A 13,613-nucleotide genomic window follows, 5' to 3' on the forward strand; every position below is an offset into this window, starting at 1 on the left:
AATCTGATTACAATAAAAGAACATGGAAAAATAAATCAGAACATTTCAGAAAAAAAACTAATATTAAAGGCACAGAAATGATAAGATACTTTTGACTGGACACACCTCAGTCTGACAGCTTCACTGTATTTGATGCTCCCGTGTATCAGACGCTTCAGATGCGCCTGTGTGCGCGCGCTGCGCGTTCTCGCCATCGTCTGCGTGAACGAGCCTGTATCGGTCCTCCAACAATTCCCCTCATTTTTTCCTCCGAATACCAAAACATAAGCAAGGATAACGACACACGGGAATAAGGTAAGCAGCAGCTATCAGGATATAGTGGATATTAAAGGCCTGGGTGTGTATCCATAGCATACAATGCCTTTCATTTTTAACGCTGTGATTCGTTCAGGCTGCACAGGCAATAATAGCGCACAGGCTAATTTATGACCACAGATGAACATCATTCATGCATTTATTTGTATTGTTTATGCAGTGTAGATTTTTTTTTTTTAAATAAATAAATGATGGTACATACAATAACGAAAATATTGGGAACATACTAGCCCAGTTACCTGCTAAGTCATGCATTTGAAATGATGGCCTCAAGCCAACAAATGTGCCGTCTTTTGTGTATTACTCAATCATACATGCATGAAATATCATTTCATGTAGGCTATATAAAGGCTGAAAGCCAACAGCGATTTCTCCTGGTGAAAATATTTATTTTCAAACTGACCTACTTTAATGGAAATGTGCAACACTGAAATGTTTCTTTAAGACAATATTCAGCAGCACTAGACATTTGTTGATCATGAGTTCTTCAGTGCCTGTTATGTCACACATATTTATGGTGATATTTTGATTTTTAGACAGACTTGATCAGTGAATAAAAGTCATTTATACATAGCTGTTTGCTGAGAATTTGTGCCACCCAAACTAAAATAAGAAACCATTTGTTTTACCACGAAATACAGCCTTCACGGATACATTCTCCATTTTTATCCTACACATTAAAAGGTGCAGCCATTAACTTCCACGGGTTGAATGTTCTTCTTAGCTGCCTCTTCCTTGCACAGATGTCAGGGATGAACCAGGTGGTTGCAACATGCTGGACTTGCCTCCTGCTCTCTGCTTTGCTGTTTGAGCCCGTGCTGTGTAAAGGTGGCCGTGGTGGGTCCCGGGGCTCCTCTCGAGGGTCTCCCTCCCGCAGCTCCACAGCGGGGAACTACCGAGGAGGAGGCGCCTACGGTGGGACCCGGTCCCGCTTCAGGGGGTCAGTGCGGACGTCCCCGGTGAGGGTGGCGGCAGCAGCGGCCGCAGGGGCAGCGGTGGCGTTGACGGCGGATAAATGGTACGCGTCTGCGTACCGCCGCAGCAACGCCGACAGCTCCGATGAGGAGCTGGATTACTACAACAGGACCAATTACTTTGATGCACAAATGTCAGGCGCAACTCAAAACGGATCTTTTCTTTCTCAAGTGGTTTCTATCTTTATTGCAATATTTTCCCCCAAATGTGGACTCTTACTGGACAGTATACTGTAGATGTTCAGGTTATATTTTAGGATACATTTCTGAAAGGCACTAGGACTGAGCTTCTGCACCTCAGTGTGCAGGAACCTGCAATGGAGAGGCCAGTTAGAGGTGCAGCACAGTGGTGGAAGGATAAAAAGGAACAATCACAAGTACATCACCGTACTGTATTATTTTACACCTATAATCATCTATATCAATGGACAGATGTACATTACCAGCACAGTATTCCTTGTGACATTTCACCTCTCAAAGGGAGCGCCTTATGTCAAATCTACTTTAGAGTCAGACTTGGGCCAAACTTAAGAATTATCACTTTCTCTGTCTGTCTGATTTGTGTCGCTCAAACTGAGGAACATATTCCATCAGAAAAATGTCAAAACCTTCTGAAAGAGTCTAATGAAACTGCTGCTTAACAGTTTTAATTGTACTGCCAAACTACATCAAAAAACTCTATTTTTATAATATGCATACAAAAATACAAAGTGACCTGCACTGCAACTCTGTACAACTGAGGAAAAGTATTTATACATATTAGCAGAAATGGGTCTAAAGCACTTGTTTATGTAGGATACTGATGTGGAGTTCATTTCATAAAGAGGAACCAAGTTAAATCAAGTTGGCACCAGCAATTTACCATCCCAACCATAATAATTTGTTTTGTACTCCATTCTTTCTGCAAAGTTCAAGACTGGATTTGAAGACTTTATATAGTTACATTGTGATTTATAGGATTTGTATTGTCTGTCACTAGTGCGGCCATAAAGATGATCGTCTACAATAATACAAAGTAAATAAGAGTGCAGTGTATCAAAAAAGTCAAACTTCATTTTCCACAATCATCTTGAATTTCGGTGTAATTCCTTCCCTTTTAAAACACCTGAAATTCAGCATATTTATTTCTCATACGTGTGTACGAACTACGACATGGTTGGGAGGAACATTAGCAAACCAACTGCTGCTCTCAGTTATTAATGAAGCATTTTGGTCATCCCAGAAGACCTCTTTACCCACAGAAGACACTCAGGAACAACAGACTGTTCCACATCTATAAGTACACTCTATCATATGCTACAATACTTATGTACATAACGAATAAAGAGTTTGTAATCTCTGTCTTTATGCTAATAAATATCCTGTTTACACCATGCCATATAGCTGCCTCGTGTATTCCAAAACAACGCTGAGAATAAATGTTGCAGCTGAATAAAGTTGAATTCTTTTATTTACAAAAGATACAAGTGACTTTTTATGTCATCATGAAACCAAACAAACTGCATCAAGTCAGGACAGACATGGACTATATTCTCTTGAAGACTTTAGTGGTCAAAGGGCAGACAGTCTTTGTTTATCTTGGTTAAAAAGGCTCAGGTCAGTCCAGCATGACTTGTCCCAGTTCTCCTTTCCTGAAGGTTCTGATGAAATCGTAAGCTGCTGCTGTATAGTTTGGGATAGTGATGGTAATGTTTCCTGAGGGAGACGAGGAACAAACATTTTATTCATGGGGCTGCTCTTTGCAAGCCTGATATGATGGTGATTACACTGTCGAAGTGAAGAGAAAAGTGCAACAAACAAACAATACGAAGATGGATTTTCCCCTGCAGGAGGACAAGTTCTCCAAAATGGAAAACAATGTTTTTTTAGAGATCAGAACAATTCACCATTTTTTGGGAGCCTGCCCCAGCTGGAAAATTGTTTGTCAGGCTGTTTACTGCCTACCATTTTAAAATTTCTGCTGCTATGTTTTAAAAGCCACTCTGGTTACTACAACTGTATAAAACACATATATATATATATATATCTTTAAAAAAAAAAGCACAAATCTAATAATGTAGGCCATCAGCTTTTAAGGAACAGGTTTTTTGAGAAACAAGCTTATTCTCTTTGAGAGGTAGATAAGGAGATTGATCCCACTCTCATGATATAGATTACATATGAAGCTACAGCTGGCAGCCTGTTAGCTTTACTTAGCTTAACGGCTGGAAACAGTTTACCTGGCGCTGTCAAGAAATAACAAAATCCGTCCTGTCAAAGCTTGCTGACTAATTGCTGATTTGTTGTTTGTTTATTCTGTACAGAACGTGTATAAATGACCAGTTGCTACTTTATGTTATTCTATGGAAATTCTTGCACCCTGCCAGGGTTAGCAGAGAAGCCAGCTTTCTACTGCTTTTTGTTTTACTGAGTTATGTTAATTTGGTTCCCCTGAAAAATCTGGTCAAAGTCCAGTTATTATGATTGTTACTGAAAAAAAATAATCAAAAGACCCCACATGCATCAATAACATTGTGGCATTTCAGCTCAATACAAATATTTTCCTATTAAATTCTCAAAAAATAATTAAAGAGATTTAGAGATGCTGGCAGGTGGATTTTGTTCCTTTTAAACAGTCAGGTTAGCTGTTTCCTGTCTCAAGTCTTTATGATAAGGCATTTGCTTTATATTTACTACACAGTCATGACAGTGGTATTGATCTTACGCTCAGCAAGAAAGCAAGAAAGCTGAGAGATAAATAGTCAGCAATACTGTATGTGTAGGATCAGCACTTTCTTACCCACGCCAGTGATGGCTTTGACCCGCTGAGTCTTTCCAAGTTTTACAGCTATGCGTTTGAGGACATGCTGGATATCATCGCTGGGCTCTTGGAGATTGTACCTCTCCACATAACTGCACGTAAACAAAACATAACTGTAAACAATCTGAGTAGTAAAAGTCTGTGAAGTAAAATAATTCACAGAGCAGAGGAAAGTTTACATAAACAAAATTTAGGTGATTGAAAAGAAATCCCACCTGAACTTCCCGAGCCTGTTCAAAGAATAGAGCAAGTAGTCAGCGATAACGTCTTCACCCACTAAATGGTCTAGTATAGTCCCTGCAGAAGAAAGATAAAAGTTAGCACATTGGAAAAAATCTCTTTCACAGACAAATGTGGTGGAATTTCCACCAATTTTAACAATATAATAAAATAAGTATATAAAAGAATAATGATCTGCTCACCACATAAGGCCAGCTTCATGCCTGTTTCAACACTTTCAATCTTCGGAGGGAAGACGCCGGGTGTGTCCAACAGGTACATTATGGGACGCTCACACACCTGAGGACAACAACAGCTTTAAATACAGCACATGGGGCTCACGCACACAAACACAGAAACACAGAAAAACACATTGTTCTCTACACACACCTGAATTTTAGTCAGGACAGCTTTAGTTATACCTGGCTCCCCACCAACTCGAGATGCACGACCTGAAATTGGTGTATTATCACAACATTTATCACTTAGGACGTGACGATTATCTTTATGTATCAAACAACTACTTTGTTTTTGTATAAATATACCTTTTTTCAAGTTGGTTCTTCTCAGTGAGTTTATAAGAGATGACTTCCCCACATTGGGCACTCCAATCACCATCATGCAGTAATTTGTATTCTAAAAGTTTCACATGACAAAGTTAGAACATGGCAAGTATGTTCACATTTATCCTACAGTAAAAAAAAAAATAGTTTAAAAACATGCAACAAGTGCAAAAGAAAACAAATGATTTGATGTGGATTCCGCTCTACTGAGGTAATAAAATGTATGACTGGCATTATTCTTGAAAATGTTTGGTAGATTTGTTTCATATTTTCTGTAGCTTATTGCAGATATCTTGAGCAATACAGAATGAGAAATGATGTTTGAGGTTGTTCAGAAACAGCAAGGACACAATCTCTGCCAGAGATTCCTGACAGCTTTCAAATGTGTATCGGGCTATAATTTTAAGTTTATTAGTCCCAAAGTTGAAATGAACAAAAATATAAGTTTACATTGCCCGGAGTAAGTATACTGTACCTCCTCTCTGTTAAAGCGTGGTTTGCCCTCAATAATCTCCATAACCATTGGCACCAACTACATAAAAAAAAAAATGAAAAAAAAACCCAAACCTTTTTACATTAATGCTCGTGATTTTCTGTTTAATTTCAGCTGCAGATAAATCTCTGCAAAGTTAAATGTTGAGTATGAAGTGAAGGTGACCTTTACCTTTTTTATGTTGTCATTTCTTTGCCTCAAACAGTCCGCGAAGATAACATTTCTCACTCCACTTTGTTCGAGCTTCTTTAGGATCCTCTGCGGAGACAATCTAGCGTTAGTATTTAACATTTTTTAAATTCTGCTGACATGTGACTCTGCTGCAGAGGCAGGACGAGTTGTCTACCTGCTTGTTGGACACATCAGCGAGGTCCATCTTATTGAGGATTAGCAGATGTGGTTTGACATTTAGCGTGTCCTGAAACACAGGGTTTCTTCCAGAGAAGGGGATGTGCTTAATGTTAAAGAAAAGGCAGGAATGGTCCGATTAACCTGCGAAGTCTCCAACGCACTTGTAGACTCAGAAAAGGCTAAAACAGGAAGAATCTTTCAACACTCACAGAAAATATATGAATCCAAAATGAATCATATAAATGAGATTGATTGATTTAAATGTTATACGCTACTATCAGTTGTACACCACAGTAAAAAAATAAATAAAAGGATATTCTGGCATCATGGATTTCTATGATGCAGTCCACACTCTTGAGGCTGGCTCTCATCTGCTTAAGTCCTGCAAACATTTAAGTAATATTACAGCAAATATGTGACTATGACGTTATGTTTCAAATCGGCAGACATGTATATTCCAAATACAGCTCATACATTTGACAAATTCGGGAGATAACGCAAAACAAAGCTGTAACCTTTGGCCATGTGTCCGGGGAACCAATGAGCCACTTCCCGTCCACCAAAGTCGAAAACTGTTCTGAACTTGTCGATATTACGAAGTGTCTGGTACAGTTTCATGGCTACTTTTAATCTAAATACGACAATACCTGACTTTCATTTGTTTTAGACTTATTCCATCCTGCTCGCCACAAAAACTATTCTGCTCTGGACATGATGATGTGCGACACTGTTTACATGCCGACTCGACTGGAAGCAAACAACTTCCGTTCCGCTCATGGTAAGTTCCGCTGATGTTAGGTCGTTTTTCGCAGGTTTGTGGTTTGTACGTTAATACGCCGGTTACTGCCCTCCTCAAAAAATGGATTACTTAAATCACAGGAGCATCCATCTGTGTCGTGCATGAACTGAATACCTGGTGTAGGAGCTATAATAATCAGAGGTGCATTTGTAAAATGTATCTCTGATTATTATAGCGGCTGCAGTTGTTCTCCTGCTGCAACAGCAGAGAACCTCCTCTGTGACGACACTACTTTATCCTCGTAGGTGTAAAGTTTCACTGACAGGCTTAACGTGACATTTGTTTTTATTCTAAGACCTTCAGAGAAGTTATCACCTGTAGTTATCTCTCCTAATGTATTGATCTGCTCCTTCTGCAGCTCAGGTTTTACATCTGGATACAGACACACTGCAGTTTTACATCCAGCAAGAAAGCTGTAAAAATAGGTTGTTTCTATTAAACATACTTAGATTTGATTTTATGTGTCCAACACTGATGTAAACGGTGTCAGCTCTTCGATCTGAAATATTGACAATTATAAGCTTAAAATACAAATCGCAGAGCAGCTGTGCAGTTTTTCCTGCTATTCTATCCAAATGTCTGATTGGTCTATTCTACCTGTTTTCTGATTGGTCTATTGTATCCTGCTTTCTTACAGGTCTCCTGCTTTCTGACAGGTCTATTCTATCTTGCTATCTGACAGCAACTGAGAATCGGAGAGGAAGTTGAGACTTTTCTCCAAACTTCTGCTTTAAACTAACCGGTTTAAATAATAACTATATGCCGAAGAGTTGCTGTGTTGCTCGTTGCACCGGCAATGATGTGAGAAACTCTTGTCTTCGATTTGTTTCCCTGCCGTGTCCTAAAAAAATCCTGATAGAAGGGCTTTGTGGCACCACTACATATAAGGGAAGACTGGAGTGACACGACTTCCTTTTCTCAACCCTTTTTAACCTTGTTCTGATTATATATAATTTGTGGAAAGCTTGTGCCAGCGAGTTCCACCACAGCTGCTTTGGACTGTAGGCAATATTAATTTATACAATTATTATTATTTTTTCTTCAGTTTTCTAGCAAGAAAACATAAAAACACAGAGATGGAACAGTTAAAAAAATATGATTTATTCATAATTAATTACAATCAATCCATAAGAAATAATGAGATTGGCAAAGTGAAAATGTGAAAAATGGAATTCAGTCAAAAAATGAAATTACAAACTCAATACTAATTATTTTAAGCACTGATGTATAAAATGATTTTGAAAAGAACATGTGTGTTATTACTCTTGTGTTTCAATACTCTTCTTCACTGAAAGTATAGAAAAATGCCTGCCGGTAAATATCAAAAGCTGTATCATTAATGTGTTTAGTTAGAATATAATTACTTGATAAATTGTGTGGAAGGCCTGCCCTTGTTAACAGCACTAGGGAACTGTATTTGTATTTTAGTGCACTGAACTCTGCCAGGTCAAAAGTATTACTCCTCACTGGCTGTGGCACCTTCCAAAATTTTAAGTAACTGATTTAAATCAACCGCAGCTTCCATATAATTCTTCAAATCAACTCGGATGTCATAGTTTGTATGTAATTTGTTAACTCAATGTTCCTTTAAAGCTTTGACTTGATAGGCTCAGATGGACTGAAAGAGGAGTAGTGAGAGATGAGTCTCTCAGCTTCTCTCCATCCAGTGAGAACAGCCCCATGGACGGTGGAGTAGTAGCAGGGGTGAGTCGCCTCTCCAGCAAACAACACCTGCAGGGACTGAAACAGGTCATAGAGTTAAAAAGAAGAGTCAGGTGGTGTGTACACTCAGGGCACATATTTATGTTTTGAGTATGAGCAGGTAAGTACATGTGACTGTGATCCCTTCGGTGGAAGAGGCTCCATCAAGTTGTCCTGGTCCTGCTGCGAGCAGCCTCTTCTCAGGTGACTGTAGGACCCACATGTCCAGAGGTCATGAAACCACTGGGAGCGTAGGATTCTCCTCGGGGTGATGGCAGGGTTCCCTAAACACACAGTTATTCTCCAAGTGCTGACAGAGATCAGACTAAAGTTCAAAATTTAATGATCCAGAAAAGGTCTCAGTGAAAGAGTTTGGTGTTGTAATGTCACATGTGAGCTGCTGTTGTATTCAGTCCTCTGCCTGATTTCATGCCCCAGCGTTTTAGAAGCAAAGCATTTTGTCTGGCCAGTTTTGTTGACTTTCTGATTTGGTATTTATTCCTTGATTTTTTTTTTTTTGTGTGTGCTTCTACCTGGTAAATGTTGTTGAATGGTTTCTATTTTGTCTGATTTGTGTTTATTGTTATTATTTTCTAATTTGCTGTGATGTAACCCACAATATTAATAGGGTTTGCAGTGTTTTATTCATCTTCATAAGTTATTTCTGAACTATTTCATGTGCAGTACCTGTTGGGAGGGGGAGAATGAATTTGTTGTCCTTCTTGAAAGACAGAGGGGGGTGGGAGAGGGTTGACAATGATGTAGTGATGTGATATACGATTCAGAGACTGCACAGGAAGTTCTATTTTGAAAACGGACCGGATTCTCGATGCTGTTACTGTGTCTGACTTCTTGCCTGGTTGATCAGCTTTGTGAAGCTTGACGTGTTCTCCGTCTGACTTCTGTCATAAATACACCGAGCCGAGACACTTTTGGGACACTGACATGCGCCACAATGCGTCTAGTTGAATACCAAGCACTGACTGGAGTGGCAGTGATCAGCTCTGGTGGCTGCGTCGAAGCATGAATGCGAAGTAGCCGATTCAGGTGGAAAATAGCCTTACAACTCACCTGTAAACCTGCGAATAAGTTGTGTGACGGCATGGGTGACCTCCAGTTCAGACAGCGTCTCCATATACTCTGACTCATGCCCAGCAATCCAGCCACACAGAACATGGCCAAACCTGAAAGTTAAAGCACAAACAGGTCTGCACTCTTAACCAACAAATCAACCACTTCATTACCACTAAACACACAATGAACAAGCGGGTAAGCATCGGCGTTTGTGTGCCTAATGTGACTGTTGACCTTTCAGTGGGTTTGAGTACAGTGAAGCCAAACAACTTCTTTATCCAGGATCTGTGAATATCTGGCACCTGGTCCACCATACCATCCTGATACAGGGAAAGAGGTCAAACAGACAATCAAGTGTTTGACATTTTTGCTAACTACAGGTGTTATCATCAAACATTTTGGGCGAAAGATGTAAGCACATGTAATCCTGTTAAATCATAACAATTTAACATAGCTGAAAGTGATAATCAGTCCAATATGTAATCATATTTTATACAGTTGAACTGCACTTTTATTCTCTGACTACATGTCTCACCTCAGCTTCCCACAGGAGATAAATGACCTCACAGTCAGCATCCCACCACGGGACATCAAACTCCACAAATATTTTATTGTTTGTCCCAAAACCTAGCCTCTGGACGGAGTGCAGCTTGTGTAGAGGCAGAGGAGGATGGAACATGGTTGAAAGGTGCTTTTTTAGGTATCCTGAGAAAAAAAGAACAATAGGTTTGGTCAACACTGAATATCTTGACTTCATGTTGCTAAACAATCACACTGAACGGTTCAACAGTGATTCAAGTGCAAGATTAGGGAGATTGAGATCGTAGTGGGTAACAGAATATAGTAATTAAAATGGTTGAAAATAGGTCTCTGGCCACACATGTTGGCTTCCCTGATTGGACCTCGAATAAGGGCTGTGTGAGTGCTTGATATAAATCTGACTGTCAAACCTATTAAGTTTCATATTGGGCGGGATAGCTTACACCTCTGTGTAGTTTGGTGAACTCATGTAATTCCCCCATTTTCTCCACCCTCAACTCTAACCTGTGTTCGTGTATGTATGCATCTAATTTTACCAAGAGGTACTGTGACAATAACGTGATCAGCGTCAATCCTCGCCCCATCCTCACACTCAACCACCACAGGGTTTTCTCTCTTCTCTGTGTTGCTCCAGTGGACACAGCGCACAGGCTGATTGTAGGTCACTAAGCCACGGGGGAGCGCCGACATTATGTTTTTGATGAGACCTTCGTAGCCACTGCACAAGAAAGAAAAAGTCATTTTGAAATACACTGCACATGTATGCTGAAGCATTCAGTTTGTTAGCTGACTTTAAACATTAAACTGTATAATTCACCCAGGTAATGTATGTAAAACTACCAACACATGCAGGTTAGAATATCACAAGCATTTAAAAACAAAAAAAAACTGTACTATATAGTCTGTAAGCAATGGTGGCGTCCGAACCGTGGGAATGTACAGTCCAGTCCAGGTAGAGTCTTGTACAGGCCAAAGGCCCCCAGGCCCACCTCATCCATGCTGTGAGTCCCAGTAACACAGCACTCAACTTTCAGCATGTTACTGATGGCACATAGTCGCAGAGATCTGGTGCTCGCATCAACATCTTTCCATTTCTCTGCTGCTCGTTGTTGCACCTCCACCAGACAACAAACAAAGCCTTAATTCATGTGGGGTGAGAGAACATTTGACATATTCCAGACAATTTTTGCTGGCAGCTGATCTAAGATATTTGAAGCTGACACTACACACTCTGCCAGTATTATTGTTTCATTCACTGAAAGAAATGTAACTATGTACCTCTGAGCGTATGAATTCTCCCACACTGGCCCAGGGTTCTCCTTGTTGACCCTGAAACTCTGAACCTTCATTCAGAAGCTCAACAAACATCTCCTGAGCAGGATAGATGTCCTCAGCACTCAGCTTCCGACCTGCACACGTTCCAAATACTGATCAGGAACATACCATCAAGTTTACTAACTTACATCATATGCTACAGTTAGTAATACATGACCATCCTATATCAAAGACGCTGATTAAATGTTCTATTGACTGCAGTGTGAATATCTATCCACCTCTAGAGTGTCACACAGGTTGATTCAACTCTACGGTACACGTTCATACTGTCATCGAAGTGTTTGTATTAATTCAAACTATCTGGGTCAATAATTCTTAAAACATCTGGAAACCTGAACTGCTGAAGAAGTTGGGAAACCAGGGGGGATGTCCTCCGACGTCCATGGCCTGGTTCTCAGGAGTGAGGGCCTCTGGATCCAGAAGGCCGTATTGACGGGCCAAACAAAACACTGGGTTCTCCTCGGACGGTCCATGGATCCAGTTTGCCCCAATCTCAACAATATTATCACCTGCAGATGAAAAATAACAAGCAGAAACAGAAACTATGTTCATCTATTTGTTTTGCTTCACAGCAGTGTTTATCTAACTACCCTTAGATAAAGGTATATATGTTTATATCACTCACATAACCTAGCAGACAGACATTGCTAGGTTTGGTCCTTGGTCAGAATGAAAAATATATATTTTTTTTAAATAGCTTGTACTATAGTTGGAACTTTAAGATGTTATTTTTTTTTTTAGTATGGAATCCCATTTCCCACAGAAAACCAATGAAATTTGAGCAAATATATAAATAAAATTGCTCTCGCAAAGTCAGAATTATGATTTTTCCAACTAAAACTAAAAATAACAGTGAGTAAAACAATAAAGTACAAGAACGAAAGTTCAATAAGTGATTATTTTTTATTTAAAAAGTATTGTGTTTTCACTTTCAGGAACAGAATTTTGACTTAAAAAACTATAATGTTCTTCTTTTTTAATTTTTTTACTTGAAGTCCTAACAGTTCATCACTTGTTTGTTTTTCCTTACAGAAATGGGCCTCCACAGTTTTACCAAAAAAGTGTGGCTGGATAAATATATTAACAGTAAAGTATAACAAGTTTTAATGCAGATAAACCTCTGCGATTGTTCGTTATTATACACTGAATCGTTGTCACTGTTAGCAATTCACTATTGCAGCTAATTTAACCCACATTATATACATTTGGATAGTGTAACAACGCGTCATAAAACATAAATTAATATGAATTGTATTTACAACCAGTAGAGCTCCATGACCTCTCTACTACCCCTCATACTGAGGTTCAGCTACACCCTGCATTCACATCAGGAGCCTGCAGGAGTTCAATTTCCAAGAAAGACTCATAGCAGGTCTGCTTCTTGAGGACTGACTATGGCCAGAGAGTACTTTACAACCTGCTGTCACTGCTCACTTTACAACCAGCTGTCTGATGCACACCAGCTGGACGAACCATTCTCTCAGAGACCTTGTTGATCACACAAGAAACCCACATTTCTTGCGTAATCGCGCGAGGTTGCACATCCTGACCTTTGAACTCCTGCAACAAAATGTGCTCTTGTGATTAGATAAAAAAAGCCATCTGTAACAGACACTGCGGTCTGACAGCTGCTGAGGTACTTTTTAAAGTAGTTCTTGCACATCGCTCACCCAGTCTTCCTGTTTTTATTCGTCCTCCGCTCCTCGCAGTCGCTTCAAGTATACGGACGTGATGAAATCCAGCTTTGACGAGCCGGTGTGCCGCTGATATACCTGATATCCCGCATCCTATTATAACTATGTTGGCGTTCACACCCTCAGCCATGGCTGGTTAGCACTACTTACTTCCGTGGACAGTCCCCTCCTTCCACTTGGAGCAAAGAGCGCTGATGATTTCCGGTCAAGAGTTTCAAAATAAAACGTTACTTTTTGGAGGCTGGAATTGTTTACAATTTGGTAAAAAGTGACAAACACCGTTGAACAAAGAAGAGGATGTTCAGGAAAAAGGCCCTTATACACCCCTCCCCCAGGACAAAAGTCTTTGCTATAATATGCAGTATTTATAAAACTGATCTTTTTTTCTTTTTTTTTTGGACAGTAAAGGAATCTTTTTTGTTGACATTATAAAAGAATTCAGAGATTAATTTCAATATTTAAAACCATCCTGGTTTGTAATTCAGCTCTGGTGTTTGCAAAATTGAACGCATTTGAAACCCTTTTATTCTCCCGTTTTCAGGCTGAACCTAAGGCCCTTTCTACAAAACAAACAATAAACATGCAACTGCTGTGAGGTCTATTTACAAAAATTAACAAACAGTCAATGCTATTGAGATCAATGAGATAAACAAATTAAGTAATTTAATTAAATTTAAACATTTAATATTATAAATATCTTCTCCAGGATAAGCCATTCAAGGATAATTCCGGTTTGGTTCAACCTGTTGTTCATA

General features: G+C 39.5%; 3 protein-coding genes across 3 annotated transcripts; 1 reads left to right on the forward strand and 2 right to left on the reverse strand.

The window, feature by feature from the left end:
- Positions 1–1,058: 1,058 nt before the first annotated feature.
- On the forward strand, positions 1,059–1,526 carry sprn (shadow of prion protein). Its single transcript, XM_069717942.1, has one exon. The coding sequence runs from the start codon at positions 1,059–1,061 to the stop codon at positions 1,524–1,526; it is 468 nt and encodes a 155-aa protein (XP_069574043.1).
- Positions 1,527–2,721: 1,195 nt separating this feature from the next.
- mtg1 (mitochondrial ribosome-associated GTPase 1) lies at positions 2,722–6,468 on the reverse strand. Its single transcript, XM_069717918.1, has 11 exons — positions 6,231–6,468; positions 6,031–6,097; positions 5,711–5,813; positions 5,536–5,622; positions 5,347–5,403; positions 4,854–4,944; positions 4,699–4,760; positions 4,512–4,608; positions 4,305–4,386; positions 4,069–4,181; positions 2,722–2,984 (listed from the first exon to the last, which is right to left on the reverse strand). Exons 1-11 carry the CDS (start codon positions 6,331–6,333, stop codon positions 2,887–2,889), a joined length of 960 nt encoding a protein of 319 aa, XP_069574019.1. The 5' UTR covers positions 6,334–6,468; the 3' UTR covers positions 2,722–2,886.
- A 1,126-nt stretch (positions 6,469–7,594) lies between these two features.
- Positions 7,595–13,170, reverse strand: paox (polyamine oxidase). The gene is made up of 10 exons (XM_069717924.1): positions 12,835–13,170; positions 11,497–11,673; positions 11,108–11,238; positions 10,757–10,944; positions 10,366–10,547; positions 9,825–9,994; positions 9,524–9,609; positions 9,287–9,399; positions 8,345–8,499; positions 7,595–8,254 (listed from the first exon to the last, which is right to left on the reverse strand). Exons 1-10 carry the CDS (start codon positions 12,986–12,988, stop codon positions 8,102–8,104), a joined length of 1,509 nt encoding a protein of 502 aa, XP_069574025.1. The 5' UTR covers positions 12,989–13,170; the 3' UTR covers positions 7,595–8,101.
- Positions 13,171–13,613: the final 443 nt, after the last annotated feature.

The sequence above is a fragment of the Brachyistius frenatus genome, unplaced genomic scaffold, assembly GCF_029030835.1.
Source record: "Brachyistius frenatus isolate BFR_SWC_R1_liver_20210118 unplaced genomic scaffold, ASM2903083v1 Contig_183, whole genome shotgun sequence".
Taxonomy (NCBI): Eukaryota; Metazoa; Chordata; class Actinopteri; family Embiotocidae; genus Brachyistius; species Brachyistius frenatus.

Coding starts and splice junctions, on each gene's coding strand:
- paox (XM_069717924.1), bottom strand. CDS start 12,988: ATGGCTGAGGGTGTGAACGCCAACATAGTTATAATAGGATGCGGGATA. Junction 9,610..9,824: donor ATCTCCTGTGGGAAGCTGAG/GTGAGACATGTA, acceptor TCCCTGTATCAG/GATGGTATGGTGGACCAGGT. Junction 9,400..9,523: donor GTACTCAAACCCACTGAAAG/GTCAACAGTCAC, acceptor TTTAACTTTCAG/GTTTGGCCATGTTCTGTGTG.
- mtg1 (XM_069717918.1), bottom strand. CDS start 6,333: ATGAAACTGTACCAGACACTTCGTAATATCGACAAGTTCAGAACAGTT. Junction 5,404..5,535: donor GAAATGACAACATAAAAAAG/GTAAAGGTCACC, acceptor TTTTTTATGTAG/TTGGTGCCAATGGTTATGGA. Junction 4,945..5,346: donor CACGCTTTAACAGAGAGGAG/GTACAGTATACT, acceptor TGAAACTTTTAG/AATACAAATTACTGCATGAT.
- sprn (XM_069717942.1), top strand. CDS start 1,059: ATGTCAGGGATGAACCAGGTGGTTGCAACATGCTGGACTTGCCTCCTG.